At 44.0% G+C, this 16,417-nt stretch overlaps 1 protein-coding gene across 4 annotated transcripts in view; it reads right to left on the bottom strand.

Annotated features, from left to right (window-relative positions):
* Positions 1-16,417, bottom strand: part of LOC125453304 (F-box/WD repeat-containing protein 7-like) — a 201,481-nt gene that overhangs the window by 93,718 nt on the left and 91,346 nt on the right. The window contains exon 1 of one of the 4 annotated variants that reach the window (XM_048532684.2): positions 7,615-7,720. The exons of the other annotated variants lie outside the window; for them this stretch is intronic. Coding sequence (XP_048388641.1) covers positions 7,615-7,653 — 39 coding nt within the window. The 5' untranslated portion in view covers positions 7,654-7,720. Of the gene's footprint in view, positions 1-7,614; positions 7,721-16,417 lie in introns of those variants that run through there. 4 annotated transcript variants of the gene reach the window in all.

The raw sequence follows: 16,417 nt of genomic DNA, 5'->3' as shown, positions 1-16,417 counted from the left end.
CTGCTGTGTGTTCTTCCAACTCCATACTATATTTACTGTGCCATTCAGAATATGTCAGTACAGTTCTGTTCACTCCAAATCTGGACTAACCCTCTACTCTAGAGTTTGGAGAAAAAATGAAAACGTTTTCAGAGATAGTGTCTGCAAATCACTCAAAATAAATAATAATCTCTGCTTTAGAATCACACCCCCAACAGGTTTTTTTTTAAAAAACTGTCATTCTGCCTGCAAGTTCCTGTTTCTGGGGTGGCCGTGCACACCAATCCAAAACTAAAATGAGAAAATTATGCTCTAAATAAACACTTAGCATAGTAACTAACAATGCGGGCAGGTGCCAGAGAGCAGGAGGGCAAACAAGACAGGGACCAGTTATTTAAGTCTGCATTGACTTTTCATGTTAATGCTGGCCTGAAGTGAATGGTCAAAGGTCCAAACTACAGATTCCATCAAGATCAGAAAGATGGAATAACTAGTTGAGTGCTTACATTAAGTATTTCTGTTTTTCTTTCATATTTCCAGTATTTATAACGCTTTTCATCACATTTAATTATGAATTCCAGCATGGCAACCAGTTTTATTTGGGCAGGTGGGTAGGTGGGTGAAGCGGAAAGGATTACTCAAGGACACTGCAACGACCAGTTTGATTTGGGCAGGTGGGTAGGTGGGTGAAGCGGAAAGGATTACTCAAGGACACTGCAACGACCACAAAATGTTTACTGCTGCAGTTGTTTCCAGATGACCCTGAGCAAGAGGTTATATGCGTCATAAATTCCAAAGCTAAGCTGCATTTTGACATGCTCCAGATCCTTAATGCAAAATGACAAACAGTTTTAAATCCTGGTTATCTACTTTAGCAAGCATTTCTGTCTAATTTATGATGCTCAGCAGTGGTTATGGGTTGTGCTTCTGCTACGTGGATGCATTCATTGAACTGAAGAATGATTACAGTGCAAGATGTGGCTATTCGGGCCATCAAGTTCAAGATGTCTTTCTGCAATGGGCAGTTCAGTTAACTCACCAAATTTCTCTCTTCAGATTCCCTTGGAAAAGCACAATTCAAGCTGTGTCTGCCACACTCAGGCCAACCCTAACCACACACTGTGGACTAAGGTCCATCTTTGACTCTTGTGCTATTTGTTTTTAAATCTGTACCCTCTGGTTCACGGACATTGAATGGGAATGGTTCCTCCTAACTTAATCTGCCTAGATCCCAAATAGTTTTGAACACTATCATCATCCAAAGAGTACCCACGTTCTCCAAATCGATCACCACCACCATTCAGGAATATAAACTTACTCAAAACAAGCACAAAGGATGTGCAATACAAAGAAGAAATGATGTAAGAGAGATAGTAGGAGCTGGAGAATCTGAGATAACGAGGTGTAGAACTGGATGAACACAGCAGGCCAGACAGCATCAGAAGAGCAGGAAAGCAGCAAAGCAGTTGCACACCAGGAACAGTGCATCTCCAAGGAATGGATTATATCTGAAGTGCTCTGAAATGTTTGAAACCTGTTGAGGTGCTTTCACAACCTAGCCTATCTTTAATTTCATGGAAAAACAAAATATTTGTTTGAAAGCAGACAGGCTTTTAGTGTTCACATATCTAAATATTGCTTTTAAAAAAAATACTATTAGTTGCCAGACTTGGGAGATGAGGCTGTTTGACAGGGGCTCATTCCTGCTCATGATGTGGAAACCAAACTAGTAGCAGGAATCTGAGTGAGTACAATGACTGGGTGGCCAAAATCAGCTTTAACTTTGTTTACAAATGTGCTGACAACATCACCATAGTGGGTTAGATCTCAAACAGCGAACAGACAGTATACAGGGAGGAGCCAGACAGCTCAGTGGCCTGGTGTAAAGACAATCTCTCCATTAATGTCAGTAAAATGAAGGAGCTGGCCATCAAATTCAGGAAGCAGAGTGCGGTACACACCCCTGTCTGTATCAGTGGTGCTGAGCTGGAGATGATACAGTGCTCAAGTTCCTAGGAGTAAATATACCAACAATTTGTCCTGGTCTGTCCACATCAACACTACCGTCAAGAAAGCTCACCAACACCTCTGCTTCCTCAGAAGGCTAAGGAAATTCAATATGTCTGCAAAGACTCTACTGAGTTTCATAGAAGCAGCACAGAAAGCATCCTATCTGAATGCATCACGGCTTGGTACGGCAACTGTTCTGCCCAAGACCACAAGAAATTACAGAGAGTTGTGAACACTGCCCAGTCCATCAGACAAACCAGTTTTCCTTCTATCGACTCCGTCTACAATTCCCGCTCCCTCGGGAAAGCAGCCAACATAATCAAAGACCCCTCCCACACCGGTTATGTACTTTATTCCACCCTCTTCCATTAGGCAGAAGATACAAAGGTTTGAAAGCACGTGCCAACAGATTCAGGAGCACCTCTTCCCCACTTATCACACTGCTGAATAGACCTCTAATATTAGAGTTGATGTTTCCCTGCATCTTCTCTATAGGTTGTAACGCTATATTGTGCATTCTATTATATTATCGCAACGTACTTTCTTCAAATGTGGGCTAGGCCGTCAAGCAGGACTTTCAGCTCATCCCTGATGGTATGAAGGCACTATTTTGCAAGAGGCAGTGGACTGGTGGTACGTGATTAGACTAGTAATTCAGAGGCCCACACTATAGCTCTGAGGGCACTAGCTCAAATCCCCACTGTGACAGCTTGGGAAATTTTGATTCAATTAATAAAACCTGGAAATGAAAGCATGAAACTATCGCTGATTGTAAAAATCCATTTGCTCACTTATCATTGAGGGAGGAGGTCTGCCATACTTACTCGGTCTGGTCTACATTCAACCACAGGCCCACAACAACATGGTTGACTACTAACTGCCCTTTGAAATGCCTTTCTGGGTCACTCAGTTCAAAGGCAATTTGTTCTGAGGAAGGGTCACTGGGCCTGAAATGTTAAGTCTGCTTTTTTCTTCACAGATGCTACCAGACTTGTTGAGCTTTTCCAGCAACTTCTGTTTTTGTTCAAAGACAATTTGGTATAGACAACTAACGGTGGTCTTGCGAGGCACCAACACCTTGTTAAAACAAGGAAATTGCACAAGTGAGACAAGAATAACATTCTGTAGTGGTGGGATGGTCACGCCCCCTGGAAGTTACTGAATCAACTGGATCTTGTTTGTGCTTTTCCGCAATCTGACAACTTCTACCATCATATTCTGATACCAGCATTAAATTACCTGAATTATTTAACTGAGTATCACAACTTGCTGTGACATGGTTTAGATCTCACGATTTCAGTCTGTTATTCAACGACCAGAACTCCTTGGTTTAACAGACCACAGTGCACTGAAAATCAGTCCACATACTGCAAAGATATCAAGCAGGAAACCGAATTCGGTGCCAATACTGATCAATGCTTAAAGTTTAACAAATTTAAAATTAAGGTTAACTTCCACTACCTCTTATCTAGGTTCATAAACTCTCATACAAACAAAAACAAATTGCAGGAAAATTTCAGAAGGCCTGGCAGCATCTGAGAGAGAACCTTCTTCTAGAAAAGCGTCATGAGACCCAAAACTCCATGCTGCCAGGCCTTCTGAGATTGTTCAGTAATTTCTGTTTTTGTTTCAGATTTCCATCATCAACAGTTCTTTCACTTCTTTTGTCAGAAACAGTCATCCTGTTGCTTGAGCTGAAAACGAGCAAAGGTGTCGGTAGTGAAATACAAGGCATCAGTCATTTCCTACTGCCATGTTCATCCTTGGGTAGAAACCTGTCTTATTCTGGTCCCAATTTCCACACCCTCAGAAAATGCTCTATCTTGCTGGTTTCCTTACTAAATTTAAAAACAGTTTAATTATTCAGTTCCGAGCAGTCTTTTCCTGCTGAGACAGACACCGTGATTTCATTCATTTCAGAAGCCTGTCAGTCTGTTAAAACAACAACGCCTAAGTGATAATAAAATGTGAGGCTGGACGAACACAGCAGGCCAAGCAGCATCTCAGGAGCACAAAAGCTGACGTTTCGGGCCTAGACCCTTCATCAGAGAGGGGGATGGGGAGAGGGAACTGGAATAAATAGGGAGAGAGGGGGAGGCGGACCGAAGATGGAGAGAAAAGAAGATAGGTGGAAAGAGTATAGGTGGGGAGGTAGGGAGGGGATAGGTCAGTCCAGGGAAGACGGACAGGTCAAGGAGGTGGGATGAGGTTAGTAGGTAGATGGGGGTGCGGCTTGGGGTGGGAGGAAGGGATGGGTGAGAGGAAGAACCGGTTAGGGAGGCAGAGACAGGTTGGGCTGGTTTTGGGATGCAGTGGGTGGGGGGGGGGGGGGGGGGGGGGAAGAGCTGGGCTGGTTGTGTGGTGCAGTGGGGGGAGGGGACGAACTGGGCTGGTTTAGGGATGCAGTAGGGGAAGGGGAGATTTTGAAACTGGTGAAGTCCACATTGATACCATTAGGCTGCAGGGTTCCCAGGCGGAATATGAGGCAAAAGGAATAAATAGTGCATTAGGTCTCTGCACACATGCAACAATTCAACAAAGCTCAAAGAACAGCAGGATCTTTGTACTAAGATGGAATCTATTAGGTGTTTTTATGCCAGAACAGTATTCACCAAATAAACACAAAGTCAAATTAGCAACAATAATCCATTACAAAATGTCTTGACAAAAGTCAAGGATCAAGTCAATTATGTCCTCTCAGGTGGATAAGGCTGATCTACCAGCCAACACATGTCATCAAGCTTGAAAGAACATCAAGATGGACTGGATACACAGTTCAGCTGCTTCTCTGTAAAATCCACCAGTCACACTGGTGAACAAGTTGATCATATATCAATTAAATGCAGTGGCTTACAGACAATTTGGTCTCAATCATATATGAAGATGATGGTTAAGTCAACAATGACAACTTATAAACACACCAAGAATAGAAATTAACTACCTGCTTTTTAATACATTTGGAATGTGTGTGTGCCTGTGACTCCTCAGCATTTCTGCTGGTGAGCACCAACTCTACCCATTCAGCAAACATTTAGAGATAGTAGGAACTGCAGATACTGGAGAATCTGAGATAACAAGGTGCAGAGCTGGATGAACACAGAAATCTGAAGGAGGGTCTAGGTCCAAAACGTCAGCTTTCCTGCTCCTATGTTGTTGCTCGGCCTGCTACATTCATCCAGCTCTACACTTTGTTATCTCAGTAAACATTTCGATTTGTTTCAGATACCATGTGGGTAACCTACTTGTCATGGATTTGCTCGCTCTCACTGACTATGTTGAGCAGTGAACTCTTGCTCTTGGTTCTCAACTGTTTTAGTGTATTTTTTTAAATTCATTTGTTGGATCTGAGTGTCGCTGACTGGCCAGCATTTCTTGCCCATCCCTAGTTGCCCTCGAGAAGGTAGTGGTGAGCTGCCTTTTTAAACTGCTGCAGAACTCCTCCCGTGGGTTGACCCACAATGCTATTAGGGAGGGAATGCGAGGATTTTGACCCAGTGACAGTGAAGGAACGGTGATATACATAAAACATTACAGCACAGTACAGGCCCTTCGGCCCTCGATGTTGTGCCGACCTGTCATACCGATCTCAAGCCCATCTAACCTACACTATTCCATGTACGTCCATATGCTTGTCCAATGACGACTTAAACGTACCTAAAGTTGGCGAATCTACTACTGTTGCAGGCAAAGCGTTCCATTCCCTTACTACTCTCTGAGTAAAGAAACCACCTCTGACATCTGTCCTATATCTTTCACCCCTCAATTTAAAGCTATGCCCCCTCGTGCTCACCATCACCATGCTAGGAAAAAGGCTCTCCCTATCCACACTAACTAACCCTCTGATTATTTTATATGTCTCCAAGTCAGGATGGTGAGTGGCTTGGAGAACTTGGATGTGATGGTGTTCCCATATATCTACTGCCTTTGTCCTTCAATATGGAAGTGGTCATAGTTTTGGAAGGTGCTGCCTGAGGATCTTTGGTGAATTTCTGCAGTGCATCTTGTAGATAGTACACACTGCTGCTACTGAGTGTCGCTGGTGGAGAGAGTGGACATTTGTGGATGTATGGCCAGTCAAGTGGGCTACTTTGTCCTGGATGGTGTCAAGCTTCTTGAGTGTTGTTCGAGCTGCATCTACCCAGGCAAGTGGGGAGTATTCAATCACACTCGTGACTTGTGCCTCGTAGATGGCGGGCAGGCTCTGGGGAGTCAGGAGGGAGTTACTCCCGCAGTATCACCAGCTTCTGACCTGCTCTTCTCTGTTAAGATGGTGAGTCCAGCTGAATTTTCAGTCGATGGTAACCCCCAGGATGTTGATAGTGGGGGAGTTCAGTGCTGGTAACACCATCGAATGTCAAGGCATGGTGGTTAGATTGTGTCTTATTGGTGATGATCATAAGCTGGCATTGGTGTGGCACAAATGTCACTTGTCAGCCGAGACCTGGGTATTGTCCAGATCTTGTTGCATGTGAACATGGACTGCTTCAGTATCTGAGGAGTCATGAATGGTGCTGAACATTGCGCAATCATCAGCAAACATCCCCACCTCTAACCACATGATGGAGGGAAGGTTATTGATGAAGCAACTGAAGATGGTTGGGCCTCGGACACTACCCTAAGGAACTCCTGCAGCGATGTCCTGGAGCTGAGATAGTTGTATTGACCATGAATGAGTTGCAGTTGAAATTTACGTGAACACTATCAAGTCTTAACAGATGAAGTTATTGGCTGTTGGCAGCTGGCTTGTATTCTGGTACAGTAAGGAGACCGAAGGGATCTAAACTGACATGTTTGATAAGGATTCAGCAAAAGCAGGAGTACAGTTGGTAAAAAGAAACATTTTAATTTTTCTTAATTCCTGATTTGGAACCCATAGTGATTTGTTCCCTGGAGACCGCCAACATCACTGTGTCTCATCGCTTGGGCTGCCTCAGCTTGACTCAACTCCAATTCAAACCGTTAGCCTTCAGACAGCATTTATAACTTAACATTCAATAATTTAGCACTGTTTACAAGTCAGTCAGTCTCAACAGGCAGGCAAACCAGTCATATCAACAGCATGAAGATGCGTCATGGACAGAGGTATGGGGGTAGGTCATTTGTCGCTCACTTGTTCAAAATAAATCAAATTAACAAAATCATTGATACTACTTACTCGAGACCAGAAGTCACCAGAAACATGAAAAAGGGAGGATCTCCGGTGGGATGGTGGGGGTGAACTCGTGTGTGTGTGTTTAGGCAAAGGGAGAAGAGGAGAGAAGAGAGAGAATATGGGTGTGAATCACTTCTTGCTCAAATTCACTTTCAGTAACCAGTCTAAGTGGACTCTAGACAAGAGGAAAAAGTACCCTGTTAGCTCCTGCAGACCCCAATCCAATTCAATATCCTCTTAGCACTGACAGTGCTGATTGCAACACCAAGGCAATTACTGGCAGTCCAGGTTGAGCAGCTTTAAGAGACTGAAGTCAAACCTCTAAAAAGGACCTGAAGATGAAAAAGCCTAGAGATTTTGCATCATACTGTTGATCCTGTAAGAATTCAAAGACTACTTTTTATGCAGAACAATTAACTTGGCAGACTGATTAATAAGAATCCTCCGCAGTAGGTAAGAGGATGCAGACTTACTCTGTATAGGAATAGCTTGAAGGTACTGTAGAATCCCATCGTTAGAAATGCCGATTATTTTTACCTGCTTCTTTAACACATTTCCTCAAAACTTCACACAATGCAGATTACAACAAGAACTCTCTGAGCCACAGATATGAAAACCGAACTGGATCGACTGCTTGCAGGAGGTGGGCACTGAACTATACCACTGCACTACAGGGAATCTGATTACCAATGATTGCAATGTATGGAACTAAATTAGCAGTCAACAGGAACTGACCCTCCATAACCAGTACATCCTCCAAAAATGACCGCTCCCAGCACAGACTGTTGGTGAATGAGGTGATTTTAAATCTGTCGGAAATTCATTACTGAAAGTCACTAGAGAAATCCCCACCCCTGTGGAGGCACACTCCACCTAGCCATATCTATACAGCAGGAAGGAAAGCACTGTACAAAACAATGGAGGGAAAGAGGCATGATTGCAGAAAGCTCCTCAACACCTAGACCAAAAAAAATTGAATGGCCAGCAAAAAAAATTTCAAATTAAACAGGAAAAGTCTTTAGCAAACGCACTTAGTTATGTCCGTCTGTATCAGAATGCTCAGTAGTTGAAGGTACTGAATAGCTCGCCTTAGGATCAAAAGATACTAACTTATTGAGATGATTCCATAAACAAAATACTTTGATAAATGTTGTTAAATCAAGATGTATGCCAATTTCACACGGCCTTGAATACACAAACATGGGTAATACATTCTCCAGTCAGGATGCTGCCAGACCTGTTGAGTTTCTCTAGCAATGGGCTGGTTTCAGGAATCTCATGCCCAGAGTATTTTAGCACTCCTGTTTGGACAGGCAGTCACTCCAGTGTACACATGTAGTAAGCAAGAAGTCTAGAAGGAAACAGGTTAACCATGGTCAAGGTAAATGTGGCACCCAAGTATTAACTTGTGATTCCACAGTAGGATTTTTGGCGAACTGCGCATTTTTAGGTGGTGATGGTGGTTACAGAACACTCCTAGATTTCTTTATAACACTAAGTTTATACTCAAGAGCACAAAGGAAACAGTCAATCTTCTAAGCCTATATCACAGGAAAATGTTTGAACGTTCATCATTCAAAAGCAAAAATTCTAAGTAACTAGATTAGAACAGTACAGGCCCTTCAGCCAGATTGTTTTATTTCAGTAGGAGGTGTGAAGATCACATTTAGGAAAAGGATTGTTTTACAAAGGACTGAGGAAGAGAGTTTGCTGTACTTTTAAAGAAACAAGCTGTGGAAACTCATTGAGTGTGTCAGGTTTACAATGTTGCTTCACAAGCAGTTTGTGCGTAGTTGGCCCAGCCTGGGAATGTACATGCAGTGAGATTCAGCTGGCAACAAGTCGCTGAGTTGTTTGTAGGCTTGTGACCAGTTGTGGATGCAAAAGGTCATCAGCCCGACCACCACTCTGGCTCAGTATCTGAACAGTTTCTGGTAAAGATTGATAGCAAGAAGCTCGCACTGCGTATTTCCTTTCCAAGAGGACACCAGTGAACCAGATGAGTTTTTATGACAATAGGCCAGCTCTTAATTCCAGTTTTTTAAAAAAATGTCGGATTTCACCAGTCACAGTGGAGTTCAAATTGTGTAATACAGAACACGGGTATGGAGTTCTGGACTACTTGTCATTACTACACCAACAACAGTACAGAATCCCGGCCCAGATTTTCTATTAACCTAGGTCTAACCGCCAGGAAAATGGGTGGAGAATAGAACAGCAAACGAGTCAATTTGTGCACAAGAATGTCCGCAAACGAACAGTGATATTGAGCAGTTACCAGTTAGGAATGAGAGATCACATGCTGAATGCGACACAGCAAAAATGTGTAGACAGTTCATGACCTTTGGAGACAGCATGGGAATTCAGTGCAGAGTGCAAAAGGTGCTTTTTGCCTACTTACTTGGCTCAGTTTCAGTTTTTTTTAAAAAAGAAATAGGATAATTCGAAGCCCAGGATCAGACCCCAGCATAAAACAAGTGACATGACAGAAAAACTACAAGTTCATTGGTTGGTAATAGCTGCTAATATCACTATTATGGCTTAGTTTTAGATTAAACAGGAAAAATATTTACAGGTTACTAACGAAAAAACCAAAAATCAAATGAAGAATCAAGTAAACAAAACAGATGACAAGCCAGGCAATGTGTTGTATCCACATGGTGTGGGAGCTGGTGGACAATATCGTGGTTCAGAGTGGCCACATCTGCAAAAAATGGTAGTCACTCGAGGAACTCCAGCTGAGAGTGGATGAGCTGGTATCTGAGTTTAGAACACTATGACATATCAGTGGGAATTGGAATTATCTGGTTGCGATGTTTCAGGAGGCAGTCACACCTCTTAGATTAACTAATTAGCAGACAGTGCTCAGGGACACAAAGGCTGTGACCACCAGTAGGGCAGGCAAAGGGATCCAGGATGCAGTGCTGAAGGAGCTCAGCCCTTGAGCTTGACTAACAGGTTTGAGATTCTTCCTCCCCAAATGGTTGTGTGGGGGGACTGCAGGGAAGATAAGCAAATTGACCACAACACCATGATACAGAGCACCATTCAAGAGTGGAGCAAAGAGAAAAGTACAAGGATTGTGAAGAACATCTAGAGGGCACTGGCTATAAACTGATAAATTTCACCCTGCAATTGAGAGGGAGAAGTTTGAATCAGATGTAACTGTTTTCCATTCAACTGAAGAAAGTACAAAGATATGAAGGAGGAAGCGCCCAGAGTTGACTCGAAGAGGGGCCGAGCAGGAAGAGAAGAAGCAATGGCAAGAGTTTCTGGGGGTAATTCAGGAGGGGCACAGCTGAAATTCATCCCAGGAAGGAAGAAACAAAGAGAAGGTGAGGCAACTATGACTGTCAAGAGAAGTCAGGGATAGCATAAATGCAGAAAAAAAAAGTGTGGTGAAGATAAGTGGGGAGCCTTTAAAAACAGTACAGGTTAACTGAAAAAGCAAAAAGCATCTCCTTTGAAGGGAGGCAATGCCTTTGTGGTGTAATCGCGTGGCTATTCTTCCATAAAATGGCAGAATTTGAAATCAATAAAAAAAATTCTGGAATTGAGAATCTACTGATGACTGTGAAAACATTGCCGATTGACAGAAAAACCCATGAAGCTCACTAATGCCCTTCAGGGAAGGAAATCCGCCTTCCTCACCTGGTTTAGAACATTAGAACATTACAGCACAGTACAGGCCCACGTCAATGTGGTTGGCTCTCAACTGATCTCTCAATGACCAAGCAAGCCATTCATTCACTCATTTCAGGGGCAGGTAGGGAAGGACAATAAAGTAGGCCAGTCAGTTATGCCCACATCCCACATGTGAATAGAAAAAAAATAGGGTTTGGAGAAGAAATACAAGGATAAGCTAGATAGTAACATAAAAGATCTTTTTTAAAAGAAATACAGAAGGCAACAGTGGACATGGAATTGCTGGAAATGAGGCCGGAGTAGTAGTAAAAGAGAACAAAGAAATAGCGGGGGAACTGAAAAGGAACTTTGCATCAGCCTTCACAGTGGAAGATACCAACAGCATGCCAGAACTTCAAGAGAGTTGGGGGCAGAGATGAGTGTAGTGGCTATCACGAAGGTAGTGGTGCTGGGGCTGAGGCAGCTGAAAAAGTCTGAAAGTGGATAAATCACCCAGACTGGGCAGACTACATCCAGGGACTCTGGAGGAGACTGCGGAAGCATTGCTGATCTTTCATGACTCACTGAGTAAGAAGAATCCCAGAGGGCTGGCAAACGGGTGACGTAACACATCAGTTGAAGAAGGGTGGAAGGCAGAAAGTGGGAAATTATGCCCCAGTTAGCCTGGTCTCGGATGTCAGTAAGATTTCAATGGTCCATTAGTAAGGATGAGATTGCCAAGTGCTTGGAAATGCATAATGAAGTAGGGCTGAATCAGCATGCTTTTGTCAAGGGAAAGTTACGCTAACGAATCTGTTAGAATACTTTGAAGAGGCAGCAATAAGTTGGAGAAAGGGGAGCCAGTGGATGTGACCTATTTGGATTGTTTGAAGGCTTTTGACAAGGTACGAAACAAGTGGCTGCTAAATTAGGTAGGAGGCTAGGTACTAGCATGGATAAGGGATTGACTGACTGGCAGATGGTAGAGAGTTGGGATAAAGGAGCATTTTTGAGCATGACAACCGGTGCCTAATGGAATCCCACAGGGGTCCATGTTGGGACCACAACTATTCATGCTGTATGTTAAAAGAATCAACTGTTACTAAGTTTGTAGGTGACACAAAGAAGTGGAGGGACAGGTACTGTTGGGGAAGTTGCAGAAGGACTTGGATAAGCTGCGAGAGGTGTTTTATGCAGAAAAGGAGGCTTAGATTATTTTCTAAACAGGTAAAGACTTCAGAAGTCTGAAGCAAAGGGAGTCCAAGTTCAACATTCGTCAAATTAGCATACAGGTTCAGTTGGCATTTCAGAAGGGAAATTCAATGTTAACATTCACTTCAAAAGGGCCAGAATACAGCACTGTATAACGAGCTGGTCAGACCATATTTGGAATATTGCAAGCAATTTTGTGCCCCATTATCAAAGAATGGCTGTGACGGCTGTGGAGGGGGTCAAGAGGAAGTTGACAAGAATGATTGGGGATGATGGGTTTGTCACACGAGGAGCAGTTGAGAACTCAGAGTCTGATCTCCATCAAGTCTAGAAGGACGAGGGGAGTCCTGATTGAAACCTTCCAAATACTGCGAGGCCCTAGGCAGCGTAGTCATGGAGAAGATGTTTTCAAAAGTAGAAAAGACTAGGACAAGAGGGGACAGCATCAGAGTAAATGCACAAACCTTTAGAACTGAGATGAGGGGGAATTTCTTCAGCCAGAGGGAAGAGAATCTGTAGAAACTCATTGCCACAGATGACTGTGGAGATCAAGAGATTGTGTGTATTTAAAACAGTGATAGATAGGTTCTTAATTAGCTATGAAATCAAAAGGTTTCAGGAAGGCAGCAGGAGAATAGGTTTGAGAAACATATCAGCCGTGATCCAATAGTTGAGCAGATCCAAAAGAACCAAATGGTCTCATTCTGCTCTGATATCATATGGTCTTTTACCAATTAAAGAGATGTTGATTAAGAGATAAATATTGCATAAGACAACAGAAACATTCCCTGCACAAAAATCAATTTATTGCATTGCACAGTTTATGCATCTCCACACAGGAGATGTAAGTAACAGTACATTCATGAAGTCTTTTCCATTCACCACACGTTCTTGATTACTGCACAGCTCAGAGAAAAAAAAACCCACCGTGGATATGAAACAATCACGTTGCTGAGAGTCTGGAGTACATATAGGCCAGACCAGGTAAAGATAGACTTTGTTTTCTGGAGGTCATCAGCGGATATGTCATTTTTAAAAAATGTCAAATGGTGGTCATTACACAGCCAGTCGGTTAGCTTATTTCAGAGTTCATTTCCTTTGAGTGCCCAATCAGAATCCTTATGAAATCATTTGACTGTTTCCACATTCCATGCAGGCAGCAAGTTCCAGATCATTACCATTTGCTGCATTAAGAACGTATTCTCCCTCACTGTGCTAATGCACCTATTGCTCAAGATCTTAAATCTGTGTTCCCTAATCCTTGCATCATCCAGAAATCAGACCAAAGAAAAGGGTTCTCTCATTCAAACAGGTCATAATCTTGCACACTTCCATTTCATTTCCTCCAGCAACACAACTTCATGTCTTGTAGCTAAAATCCTTTGGGATCATTCTGATAAATCTATCTTGACAACACTCTCAGTCTTCTGGAAGTGTGAACTCAACATTGTGGCCTAACAACAACCTCACTTTAAAAAAAAGGTACAGCATTACATTTGTGTCCTTGCCTCTAAACAAAGATCCCACATGCTTTGCTCATCACTCTCTCACTAAGCCCTGTCACCTGGGCTTCAGCGAACAAATCCATGTTGGCGCACCTTCATTAGCACACATTTGTCTGAATGACTTGATTTTTTATCCAAGTTATTATTTCTAAAAGGTTTCCCACCGTCAAGGTTAGTAACTAGTAATTCTCTGAAACAACCTCGAAAATCTAAGGAGATCAGAAGACAATGCCTGCCACCTGCCAAACATGCCTTCTTCAGTATTCTTGCATGCTCCTAGTCAGACAGAGCTGTACTTTACTTTAAAGCACATCATGTTTACCAATACCTCTTGACCAATGTCAAAAGCTTACACATTTTGGCTTACGTAGAATGGTTTGTTCTGTCCCATTGAGCTCAAAATTCCCAAAGCTACCAGAAGTATCCTCAATTGATATTTATTCCTCATTTAACACCAACAATCAAATCTAATCTCAGTGCTAGACAGTATGGATTTTGCACACTAGCAACTCACCTTAAAAGAAACAAATAATTAAAAGCAATTTATTGTAGAAAGTAACTGGAGGTATGACCAAATAACATGAAAGTAATTCAAAGCACCTATTCCATTATTCCCAGCTGAACAACAATTGGTGACTTCAACCAACTTAAACCTGACTGGCAAGCTTCATAGAACCATGAATGGTCTCAAACAAACAGACTCTGAGGAGTAATCCCTTATTACTAACTCGCTCAGCTATCTCACGGAGGGGCTGATTTTGGTGGTTGGTGCAGCTGAGAGCCAATCAATTTTCAGTGTCTGAAACCTAAAGGGCCTCAACCAAACAGTAATGTTCTGACAACAAATGGAAGTCTAAACAAGTGACACATTCCACTTGAACAAGATCAATAATTGAAGTTTAGCTTTAAAAAAACCTACCTTCTCATCAATTTAACTCATGCTAGGTCAGATCTAAAAGGCTTGACACCATCCAAGACAAAGCATCGCATGACTGGCACCGCATCCACAAGCATCCAATCCCCCCTCCACCACCAACACTCAGTAGCAGCTGTGTGTACTATCTACAAGATGCACTGCAGAAATTCACAAGAAGATTCTCAGACAGCACCGTCCAAACACACAACCACTTCCATTTAGAAGGATTTTGGCAGCAGACATATGGAAATACCACAGAAACTGCTCTTACCCCTCATAACTGACCCCAATACCCACAGAACTGAAACAGAAACAAATTGCTGGTGAAACTAGGTCTGGCAAACTAGGTCGAGCGAGGACAGCATACCACTCTGAGTAAAGAACCTACCTCTGACATCTCGCCTATATCTACCTCCACTCACTTTAAAACTATGCCCCCTTGTAATAGCTACCTCCACCCTAGGGAAAAGTCTCTGGCTGTCCACCCTATTTATGTACCTCTGATGATTTTGTACATTTATTTTATAAACAGTTAAGAGTTAAGAGTTAACTACGTAACTGCAAACCTACAGTCACGAAGGTAGTGGTGCTGGGGCTGAGGCAGCTGAAAAAGTCTGAAAGTGGATAAATCACCCAGACTGGGCAGACTACATCCAGGGACTCTGGAGGAGACTCTACATTGTTCCCCATCAAACACTCGCAGGACTGGGACAGCACGTGGTTAGGTACAGAGTAAAACTCACTCTACGCTGTTCCCCATCAAACCGTCCCAGGACGGGGACAGTACAGGGTTAGATACAAGGTAAGTCTCTCCCTACACTGTTCCCCCATCAAATACTCCAGGACAGGGACAGCATGGGGGTTGGATACAGAGTAAAACTCCATCTATACTGTACCCCATCAAACATTCCCTGGTTAGGGATAGCGCAGGGAAGATGGACAGGTCAAGGAGGTGGGATGAGGTTAGTAGGTAGGAGATGGAGGTGCGGCTAGGGGTGGGAGGAAGGGATGCGTGAGAGGAGGAACAGGTGAGGGAGGCAGAGACAGGTTGGACTGGTTTCGGGATGCAGTGGGTGGAGGGGACTGCCGTTGAGACATTAACTGCCTCAACCTCTCCACCCCTCTCTCCCACTCCAACCTCTCCCCCGCAGAACGGGCAGCCCTCTGCTCCCTCCGCTCCAACCCCAACCTCACCATCAAACCCGCAGACAAGGGTGGCGCAGTGGTAGTATGGCGCACTCTACATCGCCGAGGCCAGACGCCAACTCTCCGACACCACCTCCTACCGCCTCCTCGATCATGACCCCACACCCGAGCACCAAACCATCATCTCCAACACCATTCATGACCTCCTCACCTCAGGGGACCTCCCACCCACCCTCCTGCAAAAATTCCATCCCCTATTCCCAATTCCTCCGCCTCCGCCGCATCTGCTCCCACGATAAGACATTCCACTCCCGCACATCCCAGATGTCCAAGTTCTTTAAGGACCGCAACTTTCCCCCCACGGTGATCGAGAATGCCCTTGACCGCGTCTCCCGCATTTCCCGCGACACATCCCTCACACCCCGCCCCCGCCACAACTGCCCCAAGAGGATCCCCCTCGTTCTCACACACCACCCTACCAACCTCCGGATACAACGCATTATCCTCCGACACTTCCGCCATTTACAATCCGACCCCACCACCCAAGACATTTTTCCATCCCCTCCCCTGTCTGCTTTCCGGAGAGACCACTCTCTCCGTGACTCCCTTGTTCGCTCCACACTGCCCTCCAACCCCACCACAACCGGCACCTTCCCCTGCAACCGCAGGAAATGCTACACTTGTCCCCACACCTCCTCCCTCACCCCCATCCCAGGCCCCAAGATGACATTCCACATTAAGCAGAGGTTCACCTGCACATCTGCCAATGTGGTATACTGCATCCACTGTACCCGGTGCGGCTTCCTCTACATTGGGGAAACCAAGCGGAGGCTTGGGGACCGCTTTGCGGAACACCTCCGCTCAGTTCGCAAC

This window comes from Stegostoma tigrinum, chromosome 6 (assembly GCF_030684315.1).
Source record: "Stegostoma tigrinum isolate sSteTig4 chromosome 6, sSteTig4.hap1, whole genome shotgun sequence".
Lineage (NCBI taxonomy): Eukaryota > Metazoa > Chordata > Chondrichthyes > Orectolobiformes > Stegostomatidae > Stegostoma > Stegostoma tigrinum.
Note: the sequence above shows the minus strand (reverse complement) of the source record. Positions and strands in the feature narration are given on the sequence as shown.